This window comes from Brienomyrus brachyistius, chromosome 3, assembly GCF_023856365.1.
Source record: "Brienomyrus brachyistius isolate T26 chromosome 3, BBRACH_0.4, whole genome shotgun sequence".
Taxonomy (NCBI): Eukaryota; Metazoa; Chordata; class Actinopteri; order Osteoglossiformes; family Mormyridae; genus Brienomyrus; species Brienomyrus brachyistius.
In genome coordinates, this window is record NC_064535.1 from 24,945,287 (window position 1) to 24,969,614 (window position 24,328).

Sequence of the window (24,328 nt, forward strand, 5' to 3'; positions counted from 1 at the left end):
GCGGAGTTTGCATGTTCTCCCCATGTCGTCGTGGGGTTTCCTCCGGATACTCCGGTTTCCCCCCACAGTCCAAAAACATGCTGAGGCTAATTGGAGTCGCTAAATTGCCCATAGGTGTGAATGTGTGAGTGAATGGTGTGTGAGTGTGCCCTGCGATGGGCTGGCCCCCCATCCTGGGTTGTTCCCTGCCTCGTGCCCATTGCTTCCGGGATAGGCTCCGGACCCCCCGCGACCCAATAGGATAAGCGGTTTGGAAAATGGATGGATGGATTATTGCATGCTATTGCTGTTATCAATCACAAAGACTGGAGACTCGTGATTTATGCTGTTATAAACATTAAGACATACATGTATATGGAAACTCAGATATAGGGGTTTTTATGGTTGTGTTATGTATAGTCCTCACGTGAACAAGAACATTATTCTCCAAAAGAGAAGTAAATAAAAGGTTATATTTTAAAATTCAATACGTAGCATCTTGCAGGTACTGTACAATTATATAACTGTATTGTTCCTTTATGGACAAAAACTCCAGATTCAATAAAAATGAAGTGAATCTCGAAAATAAAAAAACAGATATACGAATAATTATTGAAAAAACTACGTATAAATTAAATATTAAAATACATTTCATTATTCATTTTGACACACTAGGACCTAATTCTAGAAGTTGCCGGAATTGTTTTAGTGACGGACCGGAAGCAGCGTGCCGTTACCCGCGGGTAAGTGACATACGCATGTAGTTCATATAAAATCTCAATTTAAAAGTTCTTTTTGTTTTTGGATATGTCTTTATATTTTAGTGTGCAGAAAAGTCCGAAACAAGCGTTAGGTTGATCAAGTTTTTTCTTTTTAGCTTTACCGAACGTTTTCATCTCTGTAAAATATTAACAACACTTCGAGTTAGCTGCAGCAAAATTATATTTTGATTGTTTTTGACTTTTATATACTTCACATGTTACTACGCGGAAAGGTATTTAGTTGCACCAATACAATGCATTATTTAATGGGTTAGCGGTTTCTAATACGAGGATACTTTATTTTACTACATGAAGGATTATCTCGTGGCGTCCGGATTTTCCGCGGAGAATTGTGCTTTGTATCATGGGCTGTTTTTATTGTTTCAGACCTTGCAGCAGTACCACCTTATAAACATCTCTACAAACAAGACAGGATGCTTAGAATGGCGTCAGCACAGGTATTTGAGTAACAAAGCGAGCTTCATAATCGGGAATTCGTGGAGATGTCCTGTTCAGTCCTGAACGTGGTAATGTGAATTTTGTGTGTTGTAGGTGTTCAGGCAGTTGGTGAGATCCATGACCACAGATGTAAGCTTCATTCTTGAGAGATGTAAGCATGGGGTGCCATGGCGGGGGCGGGATTCCAAGGTCCCCTGATTCAACTGGTTTGTGAAACATTCCGTGGCCATTGACAGCAGTAGGTAGTACACAGGGGTGCATTAAAGGAGGGGAAAATTAGCATGATTTCAAATTTGGAGCATAATTTGGATTGGTCTGGCTTGGGAGCCCAATATCTTTGAGGACATGAGTGTGGTACCTACTATCAAATGGGCTAGTGACTGATAAATTGTTTTAGACCTAATTTCTAATATAGTCATTGTTCTGTTGACTAAGGTTTTACAACTGTAATGCATTAAATCTCTAGTTGTTTCTAATAATTCTTTGTATAACATTAAACTCAAACTTTTCTCTACTTGCCAGCCATAAACCGGGTGCAGATCCTGGGCCGTGTTGGCCAGGACCCTCTCATGCGACAAGTGGATGGGAGAAACCCAGTAACGATCTTCTCCGTGGCGACCAATGAGATGTGGCGCTCTGGAGAGGGGGAGACCACGCCAGGAGGTTAGAACTCTGGCTGCACTTGTGATCTCACTGTTGTACTCGCGTGTCTTTACTGACACCGAATGACAGACTTTTCAGCAGCAGAGAAATGTTACATTGTGAGATCCTGGTAGGCACTCAGGATGATGATGCATTTTCGTCTGAAAATGAGAGATGCCACTGGGGTGTTCTGAGCATCCCAGGTATAATTTAGGCAGCATCCCTAGAACAGGTGCGGTTAAGAGCCTTGCTGGTGGAATGATTACTCTGCCAGCCAGGTGATTTGTGCTCACAACCATCTGAAAACTGACACATAAGCTGAACCCACTGACCTACATGCACCCCCCCACCCACCCCGTTAATGGCTGGTGAGGTTATACTGGATCTGAAGCACTCCTGTGCAGATCCGGGACAGTGCAGCTTGTTGAATAGTTTGCATAAGTAATTTTTTTCCCCCACAACTAACTATGCATTTTATTTAGTTATTTGGACATATTAATAATTTAATGCAGTTATTAACTGATTAATGTTAATAATGGTAATAAATGCCTAGGTCACTCTCAATGAAATAAATAAAGGAACAACCTCGGTGCTTGGATGTGGATTTAGGGGGAGGATGAGAGATTTTTGGGATGGGGGGGGGGGGCAACAATGATCCCACAAATACATGGAACATACAGATGTTTGAACTGTGCTGTAGGTGACGTCAGTCAGAAGACCACATGGCATCGTGTGTCAGTCTTCAAACCAGGCTTGCGCGACGTGGCCTATCAGTACGTGAAGAAAGGGTGAGTGGCACCAAACCGCTGGAGTAGCACTGCTGGCCAGTCTTTTATAGCAGGGGCCACCAACATGGTGCCCGCGGGCACCAGGATACCCCCAAGGACCACATGAGTTGCCCACGGACCTGTTCTAAAAATAAAATTTAATTTTATCCTCTTGCTATTCTTTAATCACATTTGCATTTATATTGATTTGAAAATGACAATATTAAAAAAGCATTTAAAATATGTTTATTATACATGAAGTTTAGATAAGTTTAGGAGGGCGTTTCGAACTGGTAGCCCTTCGTATGGCTCAGAACCTGTGAAGTAGCTCTCAGTTTCAAAAAGGTCGGTGACCCCTGCTTTATAGTGTCCTCCTCCCTGTACCCGATCGTGTTTGTGACTGACGGGGAGGCTTCTCTCTCTTCTCCCATCACACCTTTGTCCTCTTCCAGGTCTCGGGTGCTAGTGGAGGGAAAGCTGGACTATGGGGAATATGTGGACAAAAACAGTGTCAGGCGACAGGCAACAACCATCATCGCAGGTACATCAAAACATTACCCACCTAATCCGGAACCGTGTAGACCTTCTGTTTTTATAAATCCGCAAAAATTTAAATCATACTTTAAAAACACGTACGGGACTTTTCATTTGTATCCTAATCACCCTCTTTTTTTTTTCTTTTCACAGACAATATTATCTTTTTAAGTGAGAATCCAAGGGAGAGAACATGAACAAAATATCTTACCTGTATGTAGAATAATAGAAGGCCAGTGGTTCTTTTGTGTGTTTTTTTATTTTTCCAAGCTTGACTGAAGTAGAGGACTGCCAAGATTTCACCCCTCCTTTTTCGATAACAAGAGAAGCCTTGTTTGCATGGCGCCCTCTAGTGGCAGAGGTCATGACGCCATAGCTAGAGACTTCAATTTAATATGTAATTCTTATAGTTCTTTATTGTTCACTTCCCAGCTATACACAACTAACACAGTGAAAGGCTGGCTGAAAGCAGCTTGTCAACTCTGCTTGTTGGCAACCAAAAACTTTTTTGATTTCGTTTACTTTTCTGATTTATTAAATGAAGTTGTGACTTAGAGCACAAAGAACATTGCTTTTGGTGAAATAGCTCAGTGTATTAGTTAGCTTTTTGTTATTTTAAAAATCAAAACGGACCTATTCCGCTGTGAAGATTTTTGTCCGAGTGTCAGTCCCTATAAATATCTGTACCTTCTAAACTGGGTTGATCATCAGAATTTTGCATCGTTATTCCCCGGGAGAAAAACACTCGAGCACTTAATCTATGGCCGAACCGAGTGTGTTGTACTGTAAACCAGCACCGAACTGCTTCGGCAGGATGCCCAAGCAGTTTAAATACTAGACTGTAAAACTTCATGCACCCTATACAACTCACAGTTTTGAATAAACGAATTTTGATAAACAACTCAATACTGTATCGTTAAATACCTGAATGGTTTCAGAATTCATGGGATAGTGAAGTGCTTTGTAATCGATAATTAGCGTAAGCAACATGGGTATCTTGTACTTGTTATACTGCTCTATGACCGGTGAAGTGAGAGAATGGAAAAGCTGAATGTAGGCGGTGTCTACTGTGAGGTATTCTTGTCGCTATTCTATTGGCTAGAAGAAGTTGCCAATCATCTCTTGATTGGCGATTTCTTTAACCAAGGACTGGTGGGAGGGGTCTCGGAAGTTTCCCCATTGGTTCTTATGCGTGACAATCTTGTGGTAACTTTCTTTTAAAAGCAACCAAACACTTAGGTCAACAGCCAAGCGGATTCTCTGGTTGGAAATGACAGATGACTTCTTTTTTAATTCCTAAATTATTTACAGTTTTAAAATCTCCTTCAGATAGCCAGACCTAAAACTATAATGTTGTGTGTGTATGTATAACTATATTTTAAACGCAAACTACATGTGTATTGCTGCCGAGTTCAACTATTTTATCTTATGGGCTCCGGGTGGGGGCGTGTTTTTTTTGTAATCCAGACACCCTATTGGACGGTTTCTCCCTCAATGACCCGCCTCCTTTGTCCCCGCCCACGAAATTCCAGTCTGTCTGGGTAGCGTCTGTCGGCCGTGAGGAAAAGGGGACCTGAATTAAACTTTGTGGTTCGAAACGGCCAAAGACGCGCAAAATAACCGATTTAACTTCAATATTTATAGACACGCCACATTGGAGCGTCCATGTAAACGGATAGCTTACGACATGTTCGTAATAAACGAGTAGTTAAGTACGGATAGCTGCATTTGAGCAGGATTTTCTGCGAACTTTTCACGCCGAGTTACCAACAAGTGGACCGTTTAAAGGTACTGCCGGTGGGCGGACTAGCGACCACACTCTCTCCCGACGGCTTCTCGGTAGCTTTCAGACGTCGTGTCGCGAACCATGGAGTTACTGGACGGCGGCGAGCCGTTCCTGCATTGGGACCGGAATCTCAGCGAGCTGTCGGAGACTGGCGACGCCGACGCCGTTTTATACAGCACGGTGAGTGGGACCATTATCCCCCAACACAGGAATGTCCCCTGTGAAATCCCATCCCTGTGCTCGATTTACTATTTTAAACGCCTATTATCCACCAAGAAATACACACGAATGCGTTTTCGCATGACATATAAGCGGATAAAGTTGGGTCAATAAGTATCTTCACGTTGACAGTTTTATCTCCAGCTTTAACCATCTGACATTAAAAGCTTTATGGAAAATAATTCCAGTCTTTTTTAATACAGCGTGTTGATGGTAGTTTTAGTCCAGGAGCACTGGGGACAGATGACAGCGGCGGTGAAGCGCTTCGGATGCTGGCGCGACTGGAGCCTTAACTCCGACCCTGAATTTTTTATGCAGTAACAGAGGCCGGGAAAGACACCGTGTCTCATCTCCACCCTTCATTAGTGCATGCGTTTGCACAAGGCGTTTACAGCCCTCACGGCGTGTACCCTGAATATGGTTATATTAGATTGGATTTGAAGTCACGTTAGCTAGGATGTTAGGGATGTGGAGGTGTGACTGAGGTTTCCAGATCAATTCCGATGCCGTGATGGTCTGTTCCAGTTTATGAAGGAGGCCTATAAGCTGGCTTTCGTGTATCTAAGTATACGTTACTTTAGATAGCAAGACGGACTACCCACTTAGCCTAATAAGCAGCATCATTGTGTAATTATTATGCATCTGGCACTCGGATATTCAGATCTGAGGTTCAGTACTCCAGCGGTTCCTCAGTTGCCGTTTTCTTTGGGTCGTCCCTCGGTTCTTCTCAGCCTTTGTCTTCCGACTTCTGTCTGGCTTTCGTGTATCTGAAATTCCACACTGAACTGTCAGATGTTTCCAGCTGTTACACCAAGGTCCCCCGCTGTCCCCATTGAGTGCATGTGCATACTGGCTGGGTACAATGGGGGTGGCAGTATTATCCAGGGACACGTGAGGCTACAGTGTTCTCCGTTCTTGCTTTTAGGTTCAGAGAGCATCCCTGTCCAGCTCCGCGTGGGTCATGGGCCGGTTCTGCATCGAAGTATTTTGGCTTCCTTCCTTGGATGTTTTTGTGTAGAATTAGAATTTAATGATTAGTTGTCATTGTTGACACACCACAGCACACAGTGCACAACAACGAAATGTGTCCTCAATGCGATATTGCAGGGGGCAGCTAATTCAGCGCCCGGGGAGCAGGGCTTGGGGGCGGTACCTTACTCATGTAGGACATAGGAGCAATGGACCCAAATTTAAACACTCTTAGGGTTCTCTGTGTGCTTGGTTTCCTTTTCTGACCTGTCTGTCGGTGGTGACGAGCATATCATCACAGGCTAACATCTTATCTTTTCGGTTTGATGGAGAAGTGCCGTGTTTAGCCTTGGTCTGCTTTGGCACCCTGCTACTGTATTCTTATGGTGCATTTTGCAGCTGCAAACTTACTTTTCTTAAGACTTATTGACCCGATTAAACTGGGTAAAAGTGAGCTGGCAAGATGAATGTGCACAGTGAAGGTGGGGGAGGGTGTGGTGCCACCTGACAGTCAGGAATACCTAACGCTATTGTTGTCTTATTACGTTGACAAAGCTAGGGAGCGTTTGAACAACAAATTCCCTTCATGCATGACTAATTTGATCTTAAAGCTGGATGAATGGTTGCATGGTCGCTGGGAGCTGTTTGGCACTGGGAATGAGCATTAGGCAACGTTGGGGAAAGTCTTAAGTTTCAAGGCCAACTTTAGAACGTGCAAAGCCGTACAATAGGTCGCCTCAGCGGTGTTGTGGGAGCCTCCAGACGCTCGGTCCCTGGGCTTCATACAGTAAGTGTAAGGCTGTTTGTTGTTGTTTGTATTTTTCCTCCCAAGCATTTCGCTATATGTATTAAAACGTCACTTCCATTGTAAGATAATGTTAAAGTGTAGGTAAGTCTGATTTCCTGATCACCAGCAGGCCTTGAGCCTCTGCTGGCCTGCTGAGACCCAGATCAGACAGGGAGGGGGGGGTAAACAGATGAATGGTAGGAGTGTTTTGTGGCCCCGGAGGGGCATGAGCCAGGTAGTGTATTTACAGGCTAACGTCTTATCGGTTTGGTGGAGAAGTGCCGTGTTTAGCCTTGGTCACCCTGCTACTGTATTCTTATGGTGCATTTTGCAGCTGCAACATGGATTTTAAACTTACTTTTCTTAAGAAATGTAACTTATTGAACCGATTTAAACTGGGTAAAAGTGAGCTGGCAAGATGAAAGAGCTGGCAGGATTCTGGCATCGTTGCCTTGGGTTTGCCCGAGCCGTGTGGCATTTCAGAAAAGGCTCACGGTTCCCTTCCAAATGAGAAATAATCCGGCATGTGTCGTTACGGTACCAGCTGCTCTCCCGGCTGCGCCTCTTTAGCGGTGCCAGGGGGGGATCCCTGTGGAAATTAGGGAACTCTAAGCTCTCTCCGGTAGTGGAAAATGGGAATGGACCATGATGTGTGCGTGTTGTTATTTAACGTCCTCCTGCAGCTGTTACGCGAGTTAGCGGTTAGCGTAGCAGGTAGCTTCCTGTGCTGTAGCGTTCGTACCTAAGGGGCTTCTCCGGGAGGCTCTCGCTTTCGTTGTGAGATGCAGGTGCAAGGCCAGCCCTTGTCAGCAGAACGGCCAGATAACATTTTCGGTTCTGAAACAGGTTTCTTTTTATTTTGAATTTGCTGTCTGCTCTAGTGATGGATCTTGTTCTTGCGCTTCGGCGTCCAAGGCCTGTGCTGAGGAGTAGTGACGCGTTCGACAGCACTGTCGCCGGATCAGTCCTGTCTCCAGAGGCATTCCGGACACTGCAAGAATGTGGGCGGAGTCGGCTGCGTCAGCTGCAGGACTGCTTTAGAGAGGTTGGCGGCGCAGGTGGATTAGTTAGCATGTCATCCGCATCCTTCAAATATCGTCCTTTACTCACAGGATATTTATCACTGTTTCGTTTCTTTGCATGGTGCAGTCATGGAAATAGATGGATGGTGGGGTGGGGGGCGGCGCGGTCCATAATGAATGGTTCTGTAACATCAGGGTGGGTTCATTATGGGGTGGTGGCAGTGGGTGTGGTCAGTGGGAGTATCAGTCATAGGCATAATTAAGCTGCCACATAATAAGGCCATACAGTATATCATGCTGTAACGTGAATCCATAGGGGTCCTGCTCTGGGCTGTATGGGTGTATTTTAGCGCTCATCCCTTGGGCCTGCAGCCTGCCAGGGTCTGTCTCAGTCTGAGCCGCTGCATCTGGGTGGAGAGTCTGAGGCACAAGCCTGAAACAAAGCTGGCCTTCTTCTCCCTCTGGGGCCTGCGTACAGGGCCAAGGCCTGTTCGTCATCCTGTGTTAGCAGCCGTGGGGCTCTCCTCTCCCCAGGCCTGAAAGGCGTGTCTGTGCACTGCAGCTTGAGAGGATTTGAAGAGAGTCACACATACCTGCCAGTATATCTCTTCCCCGCCCCGTCAGTCCTTCATGATAACAGCTGCTATCTCCTGAGGCCTGTCTAGGCCTTCCTGCGGCACATCTGCCTCTCGTGTGCTGTTTCTCTGTATGTGTACGTCTCAGAAAGAGTCCACTGGCCTCTCTGGGTCTCAGCACTTTACTGAGACTCTTTGTGGATGGACTTGACGTCCGGCGTGCCCATTTACTGAGGGATGTGGTGGGGGGGGATTCTGGCAGCGGCTCAAAGCAGACTGTGTGTAGGTGAGCTGCGATTTCTGTTATCTCAGCCATGCGGAACCCCCCAGTCCAGGTGTGGGGGCGGTCCCCACAATACGGGGCTGCCATCTGAGGAGGGGAACGAGTGGTTCTGTGGAGCTGCAGCAGCTCTCACCGATAATGGACAGTTCTTGAGGAACGGTCAGAACGTGTCCCTTTGTGTGCTGTCGTCTGGAAAGTTCACTACCGTCCGGAAAGCTGTTTTTAAACCCCGTTCGTCAGGACCCGGGAAATGTAAATCCTGCAGATGCCTGCTGCTGGGTCGTCCGGCTGCGGGGGGGGTGAAGTGGGCAGTGAGCCACGACACGATCGGGTAGCTGGATCCCTCACTATCATCGCTTTCTCAGAGCTTCGGTCTGGAAAACGCGCACTGCTGCTCCAACTCTGAGATAAAAGCTTCTTTTGTATTTTATTTTTTTTTCCCGTAAAGATAGCCATGTTTTGTCTTGGTCGTATTTGTCAGCCCTCGTTCCCAGGAGGCGCCTCTTCGTTTTCTGGCTTCTCCCTAATCCTGCGGGGGCCATGCTGCCCTTATGTCTCTCCGTTTTAAACCAGAAACGCACACGCAAGCACACACAGCCGTCTAGAAATAGGAGGAGACCAACCCTGCGACACCTTTATTCTCTGCATTCTGTCTGTTTTGGGTTATTTGTATATCCTGGGCCATTGTAACGGGGAGCTGCTGTGGTCTGTCGACCTTTACCGATCATGTGACCAGCCTGCGGCTGCCACCTCACTGTCCCACTCAACCTGGATGGAGGTGGGGGTGTAGATGGAGGGGAAAAAGCAAACAGCTACTGGCTGTGGGATAGGGTTAGAGCCAGTGGAAGCCCTGTCTCTCTGATTATCTCATAGGAGAGTGGTGGATTCTGGGATTGCTCCAGCAGTTTGGGCATTAGAGTGAGAGTGTGAGATTTGTGTGTCCCTTTGTGTGCCAGCAAAGAGCAGGTTAAAGAACAAATCTGAGCTGGTCTGCCGGTGATGTAATGGGAGCAAAGGCCGGGACGGTTCCCATCCCGAAGCCATGACACCTTCTGGTGGATCTAGTCCAAGGCACGCCATCTGTGCTGGGCGCTTGCCCCACTCTGAATCTCAGTCTGGTCCAGTCCCTTCAGTGGGCTTGGGAGGGGTCTCCCAGAGGTGCCCCAGAGACTAGATGACACGGGAACCCAGTGGAGGGGGGAATACAGAAAGGGTCTTAAAGAATCCAATGATGAGCTCAATGTGTTTGTGTGGGTGGGTGGGTGGGTGTTTGCTTGTTTGCTTAAACCTCAGAGTTCCAGTCCACATCTGTTTCCCTGGTGCTGGGTGGTTATTTGCCAGTTAGAAGATACAGCAGTCCCACAAGCCCTGATCTCTCCCTGTTGCAGACCCCCTCCCCCCCCTTCACACCATCGGGTCAACACACCGTCCATCAGGCGGGGGTGGGGGGGCGGGTGGCGGATGTGAAATTACAGGCCTCCATTGAAATTCCTCCAGATCCCTTGGTATTGCAGCTCCAGCTGTAAAACAGCTTAGCTCTGGGGGGGGTGTCGGGTTACAGAACTGCCCTCCGTCTTGTGCCCCCACCTCTACTTCCCAGACACAAAGGGCTGTTTGAGTTCTGTCCAGCCATCATTCAAACGGGAGAAGTGTGGCATCCAAATCATGCTGTCACCTTGCTCTTTTGTTCTGGAGACTGACACTGTAATGTGAAGGCACGTCTGTGGGTGGCGCTCATGCATACGGTGGGTTATGTGGCCCCGGAACTGCTGAACTGGCCCTTGTTTATCCGTGATGGGGCCAGGGGCCTCTCTGCATATCCGCCTTCACTCTCATTCAGAGCTCCAAATGATAGGCTGCCATGTCGTTTAAGTGGTTTGTTTATCACCGCGCTCTCGTGTGTGTACCGCTATTCATATTATTTATATAGCATCGTTCTTGGCGCCAGGCCTTCCAGACCTAGGAGTTGTGGAGGTTCCCCGTCCTCCTGGCTACTTATAATCGAACCGAATTTCACTTTTCTGGTTAGTTCTTTAAAAAGATCTGTGCTCGCTGCGAGTGGGATCTCACACGGCGTCGCGGTCTACCCACGTTTACGGCCGACGGCGAGAAGACAGCGCGGGGGTCCCTGCCGTTCGCCGCTGGGCGTCTGCTGCAGGGAGTCTCCATGGCGACGGAGCTCCCCCGCAGGCCATACATGGACAGGGCAAGGGAAGAGGCTGCAGCCCAGCCGCCGCTAAGACACGTCGGCAGTCAGTAGGAGGTCGCCGTGATTGCATGTGACGGCAGACAAATGAATATTTGAGGAACACTTAAGTGCGGATGACCGATGATGGCTGTGAACTGAACCTGTTTAGGTGGGATATTTTTTTTATATAATGAAACGAAGCTTTTGGGCTTTTTTTTGTTTTTGTGATGGACTGATAAGTAGGACAAGAACCCAAAAACCATGGTTTGTTTGTTACACATAATGTGTTCTTATTTTTTGTTATGAACATGTAGTGACCCAGGGGTCAGAGGCTTGGGGGGGGGGGGGTCAGACCTGCCACGTGAGGCAGAGTAGCTGCTCGTCAAGAAGATGGAATTTTCCAGAAGGAAGTGGTACAGTCTGTGTCTTGCCCCCCCCCCCCCCCCCCCAACCATGGACCTGCCTTGCAGGCGGGTGATTAAAGCCACATGTCCACACGCCCTCCGAAAGCCCTGTCCTCTCTGCTGACTCATGCGCTTGCTCCCTCACATTCGCTAATCCCCCCCCCTTTGGCTTGCACTCTGCCCCCCTCCCACACCCTCAGGGCTCTGCCGGCCCCCTGCCTTGTATAGCATTTAAATGGAAACTCTTACTTTTTGCATGCAGTTTTTTTTTTCTCCCCAAATCGGCTTAGAAATGTTTCCCAAGCTCTGCGACCTCTTCTTGAGTCATCCTGGTCACATTTTTACAGGGCATGGTTTTGGTCCAAGGTCTTCCTGACCCGAGGTCTGCCCAGTCCGCTGAGAATGACCTGGTACACAAACCCTCCTCCCTGTCCAAACGCAGCTGGGGCTTCTGGGAACGGCACCTCCGCAGGCCAGCAGCTGGCAGGACAGGTCATTCTAGGACACCCTCCTCTTGCTTAATGGAACCCCCCCCCTTTTGTTGGTTGTTGGACTCCGCTGAGTTCTAAAGGGCCCTGGTGCCTTTCGCCCTGGGGTGCTCCAGGTCTTCTGGGTAAAGCTTTCAGACTGGAGGAGCAGGCTGAGCTGTGTTGGGGGAGGGGTGCTGACAAAGTTCTCAGCCATCGTCGCCTGTCACTTTAAGATATTAGTGCGAAGTGAAATCCTCCTCCCGCCCCCCCCGCCCCCCCCACCAAAAGAGAAGCGGCTTCCATGGTCAGGGTGTGTCGAGTCAGACACTCCGTGTTCACTGTGATTTGCAGAGTGGTTTATTTTCAGTCTGTAATAAACGCCCAGTGGGCGAGTGCATTGATGTGACTTTGGGCTTTACCTCCTTCCCCTCTGTAGGCCCCTCAGCCCAGCTGTGGTTCCTGTATCCAGCCCGGAAGGATGCAGATTTGCCTCTTAATCAGTTAATGAATGATGGTTAAGACAAGATGTTTAAGATCTGAACGGCACGACTTGAGTGATCGCTCTTAATTTGGACTTGTTTCCAGTCTTGTGACGTTGATGGTTCGGAAACCTGGTCTTCCATTATCGGTACAGCACCCCCCAGGTGGAAAATTTCCACTGTGAAGGTCAAGGGTTGCCCTGCTATAGGCTCTGATTGGGTGAAAGGGGACTGGAGTGAATGATCACTGCCAGGAGAGAAGGGTAACTGCTGGGTTGCCCTGTGGCTGGGAGGCACGGCCGGTTATGGGATCTGATTTATGTAGGTATGGAGAGGATTACTGCATCAGCAGATGGTGGGGGGGGGTGCATGCTGAGGCTGTTAGATAATTGGGGGTGGAAGCCCTGGAATGCTGCAAAGGTAGGCATGACCAAGCGTGTTGGGTCTTGTGCATAGCAGACTTCGTAGACTGGCTTCAGACAGGGGTCTGATGGAATTAGTAGCCCTGTGTTCGTCTACCCCTCTGGGGGGGTTAGATATGTTTCTGGAGTTTAGGCTTCGAGTGTTTGTTGAGTTTTTATGTTCTCCTTGTGTCGTTGTGAAGTTTCCTCTGGGTTCTCTGCTGTCCCCCTACAGTTAAGGTGAATTGGAGTTACCAAATCGTTGGTAGGTATCTATGCGTTTGTGCCCTGTGATGGATATGGTGCCCAATCCTAGGTTATTCCCTGCCCATAGCATAGGACATGTGGGTATAGGAAATGGATGGATGGGTAATGTACAAAGCAGCCATTGAAGCTGCACACATTGAAACTACCCATTTCTCATACCAGGATCATTAAAGCCCTTTCTGTTTATATGTAAGGTATGGAAGCAGAATCCCTAATGAAAACTGAAGCTGTTATAGTTGTTTAGCATTTTAGTTCCTGCACCACTACACCACCACTACTGGTGGGAGACTGCATTGCGTTTTGAAGCTCATTTTCTCCTTTCTGTCTGATTGCAGCACTTCACAGAGCTGCTGGATGACATATCCCAGGAGGCTTTGCTGGGCCAGCTGCTGAGCGACCCCTTCCTGTCCGGCCGGGGTGAGGGCACAGATGCGGAGGAGGAGCTGTCCCCCGCATCCCCTGCACCCCCCCATATCCAGGCGGAGCACAGCTATTCGCTTAGCGGGGACTCGCGCCCCCAGTCACCGCTATCTCACCTGCCCAGCCAGGGAAGCGATGCGGGTGAGTCCAATGGGGACCAGAGGGTGAGGAAGAGAGCAAGGCAGTTCAGTTAGGAAAAAGAGGCAGCTGGTGGATGATGGACTGAAGGCGGGATTTATTTTTGCAGAACAGAATTCTGTGAGGTGATTGGTGGGGAAAAGGAGGAATGTGATTGGAGGAGGGCCTTGTGGGTAGAGTAGTCAAAGCCTTTCCTCAAGTAAAAGTACTGTCACTGTAAAAACATTGTTACTCCAAATATAAGTATTCATTGAAATAACTGCTTCAGTAAGTATCAAGTAAAAACACTCAAGTAACGAGTTACAATGTCTAAACTAACAATGACCAGAATGATTGAGACTGCATAATGAAAATAATTGAGAGAAAAGAAGATTTTAAGGTCCGTATATAAACACATGTAATAAACATATTGCCCACCTCAAATCGAGAGCTGTCACGATTATTCGATTAAACTTGATTTCTCGGTTATCAAAAAGCTTTGATTTTGAATGTACTTTCTCGATTACTCAGCAATATGGCGGAAGGAAGAACACATTAAAAGAAGACATTCAGGTTTGACGGACTCACCCAGGAATGCGAGATTTAGCCTCTCAAAGTAGCCCAGCCTGTCCCTGTCATCACTTTGACTTAAATTATTTAGCTTATTGTGATTGATTTGTGCCAAAATAAGCGGTTAGCCTCATCGCTTTGCCGCATTACGTAATATGCTACATAATAACCAATTAATAGTACTCGTTTTTTGCTAACATATTGTGTATTGTGAATAGGACTGAATGACGCTAGAAAAATATTGCACTGTTTAGGAGCTGAAAATTAACTGTATTGCCAAATAGCGCAAGATCTGTCTTCCAACATCTGGCATATAAGTTGGTGGTTTGGCTGTTACTTGTGCCAAGAGACACAAAACAGTGCCAACAAATCACTTGCTATTGCTCAATATTGTCCCTGTGCGATACAAGATATTTCCGTACAGCGGAATACAAATGTCTCTCTGTGACCAGTTCTCCTTCGCTTTTCTCGTCTTCTGTCATTTTAATTTCTCAGTCTATGAATCAGTCCAACAGCAGGGGGCAGCAACGGTAGACTTAAAAAAAAAAAACAATACTAGATGATACTGAAAAACAACCATTATTAAAATTGCAAAGATTCCTAAAGATTCCTAATTGCTAGTTAACATCGGGCATCATGCAAGCTTGGCGCTGTGGTTAGTAATGCCACCGACTCTCTGTGTGTGTGGAGTTTGCATATTCACCCTGTGTGTGTGTGTGTGTGTGTGTGTGTGTGTGTGTGTGTGTGTGTGTGTGTGTGTGTGTGTGTGTGTGTGTGTGTGTGTGTGCACGCGTGTGTGTGCCTTTTCAGCGGATCGGCCGATTTCCTTATACTGTCCAAAACCATGAAACTGGAGTGCTAAAATTGATCATAAGTGTGACGGAGCGTGCGCCTTGTAACATGTGGTTGGTTCCTGCCTTGCACCAAATGTTGCGTATGTTTTATACATAAACGATTACTCGAATTGTCAAATTAATTGGTAAATTACTCGATTGATATAATTGATAGTGACCGCCCTAGTCAAGAGGGCATAGATGGAAGCTAGTCCACACATTTCAATACAGAAAATATTAGTCCAGTCAATAAACTATTGCCGCAGTCTTGAGATAAGGAGCAGATTACATGGGTTTGCAAACAGAACGGTGCTTTAACAAAGGAACTGTTTACAAAGGGCTGCTGTTGGCCACCAGCTTGGTATAAACAAAAATTTTCCTGCTAACGGCAGTGTTGTACACCTGGCAACGGGCCACACAACTGGGTACCAGTTTATACCCCACAATCCACCACGTTAAAGGGCTACCCCACAATGTCATTACGGGGTCATCACAATACAACAAAGAAAAGCATTACATTAAAAGTAGGATTTGTTATAGAATACATTAAATATGCATAAATACTAATATAAAGGGCCCTTTAGTTTAATGTGTATTTTGTGTGTGCTCTCACCTACCGAAGATCAGATTATATTATGCATATTATATTAATATAAGGGTTGGACAATGAAACTGAACCACTGGCTGATATAGTGTTTTAGATTTCATATCTATATATATATATATATAGGCAGTCTTCACTGATTGCACATTTCATCAGTAAGAGCAGAGTGTGAAGGTCGAATCTCATTGGCGCATATATGACCAGGATAGCAAGTATTTCTGGTGCATTGAGAGCTATGGTATGCAGGGTAATGTCAGCATACCACCACGAAGGACGGCCCACATCTAGCATGAGTAACTGCGGTGGATGTCTGTGTACTGACCCAGATCATATCCAAAAAATATAAATTAGAATAAAATTTGCACCACAACTCACCTGTTTCCATCAAAACTGAAAGTTGCACGGGGTCAGTGTTCATGGTCTGGCTGTCGTAGCCGAACCTTTGCTCACTCATGCCGATGCCAAACGAACGTTTCAGTGGTGCCAGCAGCATTTATTGTCCAACCCTTATAAGTCACATTATATTGGATGAGTTTCTGAATGCAGAAATATGCGCCATTTTTTGCTGGCTTCAAGGGCATCGCGTTGTTTGATCTCACACTAGACAGTGAAAACACGTGACCGTGGATGTTCTACCTCGTTTGTTACTTCCTACATCTCTGTAGAGCGTGGTTGGTGATGTTCGACTGGAGAGATGTGTAAGACGCCATGGCTTACGTTTCGGAGACGGATATAAAACAAAGGCCTGTTATTTTTTTTTATTTTTTTACGTAGCGTTCAGAAAGTAGCTGAATAGCAGAGTGGAAGTATTTTTATTTACTCAAGGATGTATGAGAAGTATCCCTCCTGAAAGGAAGAAGTACATTTAAAAATAAATGAATACATGTAGCACAATGCTAACCCTCCTGCTGCTACTGACTGTGCTATACTGTGCTGCCACTGCTGTCGGGCTGCTTCTCACACTTTCTATTTTCTCACTTCGCCCTGGAGTAACAATTAAACCAACTGTTATTTTTATAAGCAAAATACTGGCGGTTAAAGAGAGACAAAGGTAGGTGGGGTGAGACAAGGCAAGTAGGTGCCTGGGGAGCAGGGGGACGTGTCACTGGGGGTGCATGGGGGGTGGGCTTCATTCGCGCTTAATGATGACATCAGGTATGGCAGGTGTGACAGGTTCACACAAAAAATGGCCGATGAAGGCTAACTTGTGACAGTCTCCCCTCCGAGTGACAAGCTGCCCATTGGAATGAAATTACACGGGCTGGAAGCCAGGAGGCCTTTGCGAGCTGCCTGACCCCAGCAGGTGGGGGGGTGCTGTGATCTGGCTTGGGAAGGTGGTGACAGGCTCACCATTAGCGGCACAGAACGGCTTGGTGTGTGCGTGAGTGTCCACGTGGGCGGGAACACGCCACAGCACCTTGGCACACGCTGCACGGCTGAATCTGCCCTTCTCAGGACTAACCTTCCAGCTGTACATCACATTCAGAAAATGCCACCCGCAGGAGAGTTAGTGTTTCAGACTTTCACGGGCCACTCACTGGGGCCTGGGTGAGCAGGCCTGCTTCTCCTGCTCCGTTCAGGGACTCGCCTGGCTCATGAACCGCTGGGTGTGCAACGGTAAACAGCCCCACCCTTTGCCGATATGAGTGCTCTCAGACCGTTCGTTTATTTTGTCTTGTAGTCAAGATATAATCACTCTCTCCTAACCGTCCCCCCCACGCTTTTTAGTCGGTTTTTCCTCAGGATGAATTAGTCACATAAGGACACAGCAGTCTTTTGAGCAGTGGTGTTAAGGTGGATCTCGATTCCGAGTTTCAGTGGGTTCACGAGTCAAAATCAGTGGAAAAAACAAACTGACTCTGTGTGACTCTCACTTTTCCATGTTTCCCATGTTTCCCAGGCGACTCTGAGAGTGACGATTGGCCCATGGAGACCGAAGACAAGGGCCTGAAGATGGAGCCGCTCTTGGAGGAGGTGCCCATGCTGCTGCCCACGCTGTCCCTCAGCCTGGCCCCTGAGGGCCCCGCCGACTCCCCGACTCTCGCCCTGGCAGCGGCACTTTCCCAGCCCGCGCAAGTCAAGGTGATTACCGCTGAGGGGCGGGGCCAGCTGGCAACACGTTCATAAAAATGCCGCTGTGTGCCGTAAATGGCGCTTAATCCACCAGGGCTAAATGTACTGTGGTGGGGTTTTTTTTTTAGATGTTTTTTCCATCTTTAATGGCAGGTCAAGGAGGATGGTGGGAATCTGAGCCCCAAGATCAAGCTGGAGCCTCATGAGGTGGACCAGTTTCTCAACCTGTCCCCCAAAGGTGAGACTCGGGAATCGTGATGTTTAATGGCTTGCGACACACTGGACCCTTTTAGAAGATGCGCCTGCAGTTGCTGTAAACATAGCAGACGTGTGTCTGCTGAGGAAGACACACAGTAAAGCGGAGTACAGGCTTGCTCTTCCAACATGTGGGTTCAGAAGGAGCACTCTCCTCTCCCCCAGGCCTGGAGTCCCTCCAGCTGCCGCCCACGCCCCCCAGTTCCCATGGCAGTGACTCCGAGGGCAGCCTCAGCCCCGTGCGCCCTTGTGCCCCTGCCAGCCCCAGCCAGGCGCAGCCCCCGGCCGCCCTGAAAGTGGTACCCTCGCGCCTCATCGTCTCTGTCCAACTCGCCCTTGCTGACAGCCCCCCATGTGAGTAGCACTTGCTTTCTCTTGCTGTTAAATACTCTGACTAACAGGCTCTGCTGCGGATTTTAGCTATTCTGATTTTTTTTTTATTAGTCATATCCATATAAGTCAGTGCATTAAGAGTGTGGTCGTTAAACTCTCCCCCCCTGTAGAAGCTGCAGGGCTCGGGGCCCCTCATGCTAACGGAGGAGGAGAGGCGGACCTTGATCGCGGAGGGCTACCCTGTGCCCACCAAGCTCCCGCTGTCCAAAGCCGAGGAGAAAGCCCTCAAGAAGATCCGCAGGAAGATCAAAAACAAGGTCGGTACTGGGTCAGAGCCCCAAAACATGCTGTGCTGGAACTGATAGCTTTACCTTTAACCTGCGAAATCGTCCCCGTTAGATCTCTGCCCAGGAGAGCAGACGCAAGAAGAAGGAGTATATGGACGCGCTGGAGAAGAAGTATGTTGACATCACATGTGAATATGCAGGAATACGTTTCACTGCGTTTGTTGTAAGCTTATTGTAGTCAATAACAGCTTCCTCATTGTGGCCAGTTGCTGCTGTGTCACCATCTGTTAGCCTTGTTTTTTTTTTTTTTTTTTTTTTTTTTTGTTTACGCTGTAATTCTGCTCATGTCCATAGGGTGGAGACATGCTCCAACGAGAACAGCGAGCTGCGTCGCAAAGTGGAGACTCTTGAGTGCACCAACAAGTGAGTAAACACGGGCGAACCTCGATCTAAACAGACACTTGCGTGTTTATTCGTGACTGGGCTGCATTTCCTCGTCGGCGCCGTGACTAATGCGCCGTTTGTGCCCCGTGCGCGGCTGCAAATTGGCAAGGGCCTTGAAGCAGAGCGCGGTGCCACGGCCGCACCATAGCTACTCGTGAAGTGGGAGGGCGGCGCGAATGAGAAGGCGTAAGGATGCGAGTGAGCGCGCTCTGCGGAAGGGCGTGGGAGCTGCGTGGCGAGGGACCCGCCGTCTTTCAGCTGATGCTTCCACTAGAGAGAGCCCCTCCACTAGAGAGAGCCCCTTAAGTGCGGGTACTCCATGTCTCAGGAATATTACTTAAAGCGACGTTTCATTGTATTTCCTTATTCCTCCAAAAGTAACTCATTTACCTGACGCGCACTCTGGATATCCACACTTTTACGCGGCCTGTCTGTTGCGTTTTTCGGTGACGCAGCTGAACAACTCCCCATCGCATCTGTGCGTATCACCCCCACACCTGGAAGCGTCCTTCACTAAACGTCTGCAGTTATCTTATCAGTAATTGCACATATATCATCTCTAGTTTAATTATTCTTATCTCTAAATATGTAGTTTTCAGGATATTATTTTTTCGTGTGCACTCATTAAATTTTGTTAGTGCAAACAGGTAAATGTAGTACAATGTGTATTGTCTTTGCACCTTGTCTGTTTGGCACTATGTACATTTGCCTGTGCATTATGTTCTTGCTGCTGTTTGCACCAAAATATACCCTTGGGATCAATAAAGTGCATTTTAATCTTTATGGGTACATTTGCTAAATGAACAGCAGCAGCTCGTCCAGGGTTCTGAACCTTAACCATGCCGCCTCCTGCTGGTCCACATGGAAAAATCTGCACTTAGACCCTAGTGAAATAATCTTGAGGCATCCGCAGATTGATGGTAGGGAGGCTTTGCCATACGCCCACGGAGTGGATCAGTAGGTGATGTCTGTTAGGGAGCGAGAGGGATGGCGTGGAGGAGAACAGAGTGTGCAGCAGGCTGCGGCCATCTTTGGACAGGCGGCATGTAATGACAGCATGGAATTCTTGTTGGGTGACTGGCTGCGTGTGCGCTGTGACTGTACATGCAGACTCCTCCTCTGACAGTGGCCCCTCCTCCTCCCCCCACCCCCAGGTCTCTGCTGCAGCAGCTGCACTCCCTCCAGGCTGTGGTGGCCGGGAAGGTCCCCCCGTTCCTGCAGGGTGACGGGCACACAGACGTCCACCTGCCTCATGGTGAGTACCAGGCAGATGACAGATGCACAGCAGAGCGAATACAGCAAGCAAGAAGAATGAAGTTGAATCTCTTCAGTGACTAAAGAATTAAAAAAAAAAAAAAAAGAGCAAAACATGCACGTTTTCTGATAGTTTTCTGTCCACGTAGAGAAGGGAGGAGGAGAGACTTCTTGTATGATTTCTCTGTATGTGTATCTTGGTGTAGCATGTCGAATACACTAGTGTGTCTCTGTGTGCAGGGTTGCCAGCTCTCGCATACAGCGTGACACTCATGCTTTCACGTTCACACAAGAAGTCTTACAGCAAATCTGTATTATTCCATTCAAAACCTAAAATTAACTATGTCAAAAGCGTTGGAGTAGTTTGCAAACGCTACACACTATTTACAAGGTAATAAAATTGTTACATACATGCGAAATGGTGTGCTCGAATTGAAAATCTCACACCAGCCAGCTGACCAAAGCTGGCAACCCTGCATGTGGGAGAGAGAGAGAACTTTGTTGTGTGCATCTGTCGGGTTACACAAGGATAAGGTGTCCTGAGGTGAGTGAGTGCTGATCTGGCTTCGCTGTCTTACCGGCCTGTCTGGTGCAGGTGCTGGGCCTCTGTTTTGCCGTCTTCCTGGGCAGCTTCTATCAAGGCCTGGTTCCCTGCTCCTCCATTACCAGCACGGGCCTATCCAGAGACCTCAGCATACAGGAGTCCTACACAGCCACAGGTGAGAGACCTGAAGGGTGGTGGGGCCGGGGGCTGCAGAGGGAGGGGGACAGGATACCGATCCAGAGAAACTGACCATAGACTGGCAGTCGAGCTTCATCTGTTTATAGAAATGTCAGGCAGTGGGATGTAACAGGACGGACATTTCCGATGCGGGAACTAAGTGATTGATTGGTTAATTGATTATTACCTATGTGTTGTGTTAACCACTTTAATGAGACAATAGCTACTTATTATGCAAATGAGGTGTTTTAAAGCCCTCGAGTCAGAGCGTGGGAGACAGCCGGGGCTCGGATTCCCGCCGCCGCCTTCAGAGGTTAGCGCTCGGATTTGAATAGGCGTGGAATCGCTTTGCATGGTTTGCATCGGTGGCGGCTGCTCATTAAAAGCAGCGACCCTCACTTGTCTGCTGTGCCGAAATCGGACCTGTTCTGTAAGCGATACCTTTCGGTCTCATTCCCCCTAACCACGCAGTTTCGGTATGCAGACGGACTCCATTGTCCTGACTACCGATTCCCCCCCCCCCGCCAAACAACATCTGGGACAAAACTGTGACACAATCACGCAGCACCCCTAACCAGGCTTCTGACGTGCTTTTGTCCTTCACCTTTCCCTTGAGGGCTACCGTCTCACCCCCCCCCCCCCCCGCCACCCAAACCCTGGCTGCGATGGTGGCCGCGAGGCTGTCTGACTCGTATTTCTTTTTTTTTTCTTCACTCTTCATTTCCACCTATAAGTAAGAGGGATGGCAGCTTCTGAGCAAGTATTCAGTTAGGGGAGTGTATACGAATACATCACAGTACCCGTGTTTCTGCACTTCTGCCCCCTCCCTGTCCTGAAATCGCTTTAGCGAAGAGGACAGCTTCTAGCTCATAAATAAATGAATAGGCTTGCAATTAACTACCGACGGGCGCTGGAGTGTTTGCTCTCGAAAGTCATTATCTGTCATTTTGTGCGATTATCGTCGCCGCGATGGGAAGGCCTCCACGTAGACCCCGTTTACCGCCCCGCTGCCTCCCAGGGCGTGTGCCGTGTAGTCGGGGTCTTTGTGGGCCGTGAGACACACAGCGGCTAATCTGGGGTGCTCAGGACAAAGAATGCGTTTTGTGAATGCAGCTGTGGGTCCAAAGCATCGCTAGGTGGCGTGATGACGTGGATCACCGTCTCTATCCGCAGTAAAATCCAGAAACCTGCTGGGCTATGAGGATCACAGCGCCCTGGACGAGGCCCCCTCTGGGCTGGCGGGGGATTACCCCGAGCACTGGGACAGACAGATGGATATTATGGCGAGCTGGCGGGCCCAGCAGAAGCAACAGCAGCAGGTGGAGGAGGCGGAGAGGCACAGAGCGGAGCTCCGCCCCCTGGAGCCATTCGTCCACAGCAATGACACACATGGCCAGGAGCCAATCCTCATAGATCTGCACCTGCACAGGTTAGGAGCCAGTGCACACCATTGGTCCATACAACCAAGCAGAGCAACTGTATAAAGAAGGACCTTTGTGTAATAAGGAAACATGATTACTGATTTGGCACAGCCCTGTGTGGTGCATATTATCCAGACTTAAAAGTTAGTGTAATGAATAACTAGTGCCTAAGTGATGGCTATGATAATTATGGATGGTGTGCAGACAGACTTTGAGAGGGTGGGGAAGTCTCAGAATGAGAAGGTGACCGTGCTGCCCGGCTGCTTCCTGTACTCAGGGGTGTGAAAGGAGCTGTGTCCATCTGCCCACAGGTCGCTGGAGCGACGGGAGAACGGCAGCACCAAAGTCATACAGCTGGAGAGGACAGTGAATGAGACGTCCTGAGGTCCATCTGGCCCCTCCCCACCTCAAACCACACCCACTGCAGTACCAGATGCTTCCAACTCACCTTATTTATACATTCTCTTTGAATCACGCTCTACATGCGTAGCTACTCTTAATGTGTATTTTACAACATTAGACAGCAGCCTGTATAACTGCTTAATTCTTCTGTTTTTAGTATATATATATATATATATATATATATGCATATAATATTTTTTCACTCTTCTCCCATTTTGAGGAGGAGGGAATCTTTTTAATTCACAGGGTAGTTATACTAAACGTCTACCCTGCTTGGTGTATTGAGGACTCCCCCCTGACTCTTGGAGATCGATCTCGACGAGGGCAGATTCTGCCCTTTTTGATTTGCGGAGCTTTCGATGGAAGCTGCCCCAATCCACGAGAGGACTGATGCTCTTCCTGAAAGTCAGCGGGCTCGAATCCCACATGCTGTGTTTAATTCTGTTTGTTTTTGCTCTACAAGGGTTGTAGATGACACCAAAGACCCCTGCCCTCCAAAGTAAAATACGGACTTGATACGCACTGAATCTCTTACTGATTATCACAAGTGGACCAGTGCAAAGTTTTTTTTTGTTTTTTTTTTCGAAGAGTAGTATAAAAATGCTAATTTTCACTGGTCATCCAGTGCAGTCTTAGTATTGTTTTGGGTGTATGGTGACAGTGGCTATGTATACCAGTTTTACGGTAAAGTCACATGACCATGTGGATGTTCTGGTTCATTTATAATATCCAATCGAATGACGGACAATTGCTGAAAGGCTCTGGTCTGGTTTTTCACCTTCTGGACATCGAGCATTTATCGTGCCTGTTTCATTCTAATGTGGGTGATAAACAAAATAACAACTGCTTTTCCCAAATTGATAGCGAAGTGTGGTACATGCCATTTCTTCACATCTTTTGTTCTTTATTGTCTTTTTAATGCTTCTTACGTGCGCATGTGAGTTGGCTAATGTGCTCATCCCTTTGTGGCGATGACCCACTAGTGATTCGCTAAATCAGCAGATGTGAATCTCACCACAGGAACGGTTATAGCGTGCCACCCAGCAGGAGCGTGAATATCTCTGCTCTGGCGGTCTGGCAGCTTTCTTTGGGTTACGGTGGCTTGATGAATGCCCCACCCACCACGGGAAGTTAAGTTCCTCCCTGCTAACAGTAGCAACAAATTGGGGTCGACCCTGGTTTCTCTCTACAGTGTATAAGTGTATAACCCCCCCCCCCCCCAGGAAGCATCCTGCTGTGAATTGACATGCACTGCCTACCTAATGCTTTATTTATTTCTTTTTGTAAATGTAGCATTTTATTTTAGTTTGCTTATGTAAGTCATTGAAAATTGGTGCCTTCGGACCCCTGTCCCGGCGGTGCACATGCTCAAACTGCGTTTGAAGTCGGGGGTCGGCACGCAGTGACCCTGTCAAAGAGACTTGGCCGTTTCACTTGTGGTTCCTTAGAAGCCTCCTGTTGCTATATAATTGTCACTGGCTTCTGCTTTGCTATATTGTTTTTTTTTTCTCCCTCTTTTTTCCAGAAGTAAATAAATATTTTTCCTTAGTAAAAGCACCTCTGGTGGTGATTTTTTTTTATGCATGAGTGTGTCCTCCGTCC

The 24,328-nt window shown here is 47.8% G+C and overlaps 2 protein-coding genes across 3 annotated transcripts; both read left to right on the forward strand.

Moving 5' to 3' along the window:
- The first annotated feature begins 654 nt into the window (after positions 1 to 654).
- On the forward strand, positions 655 to 4,048 carry ssbp1 (single-stranded DNA binding protein 1). Of its 2 annotated transcripts, none has more exons than XM_049007073.1 (7): positions 655 to 722; positions 1,128 to 1,198; positions 1,293 to 1,350; positions 1,722 to 1,862; positions 2,542 to 2,629; positions 3,061 to 3,149; positions 3,296 to 4,048. In XM_049007073.1, exons 2-7 carry the CDS (start codon positions 1,175 to 1,177, stop codon positions 3,337 to 3,339), a joined length of 444 nt encoding a protein of 147 aa, XP_048863030.1. In that variant the 5' UTR covers positions 655 to 722; positions 1,128 to 1,174; the 3' UTR covers positions 3,340 to 4,048. The 2 variants fall into 2 exon arrangements, with proteins under 2 accessions (XP_048863030.1, XP_048863031.1); XM_049007074.1 differs by lacking the exon at positions 655 to 722 and adding an exon at positions 750 to 973.
- Positions 4,049 to 4,634: 586 nt separating this feature from the next.
- Positions 4,635 to 24,280, forward strand: creb3l2 (cAMP responsive element binding protein 3-like 2). Its single transcript, XM_049007072.1, is given in 14 exon segments — positions 4,635 to 5,108; positions 13,328 to 13,553; positions 17,437 to 17,618; positions 17,763 to 17,847; positions 18,030 to 18,166; positions 18,168 to 18,218; positions 18,368 to 18,514; positions 18,597 to 18,655; positions 18,839 to 18,907; positions 20,083 to 20,134; positions 20,136 to 20,183; positions 20,778 to 20,901; positions 22,077 to 22,332; positions 22,636 to 24,280. Coding segments are annotated over 14 exon segments (1,608 nt in total). The 5' UTR covers positions 4,635 to 5,009; the 3' UTR covers positions 22,709 to 24,280.
- Positions 24,281 to 24,328: the final 48 nt, after the last annotated feature.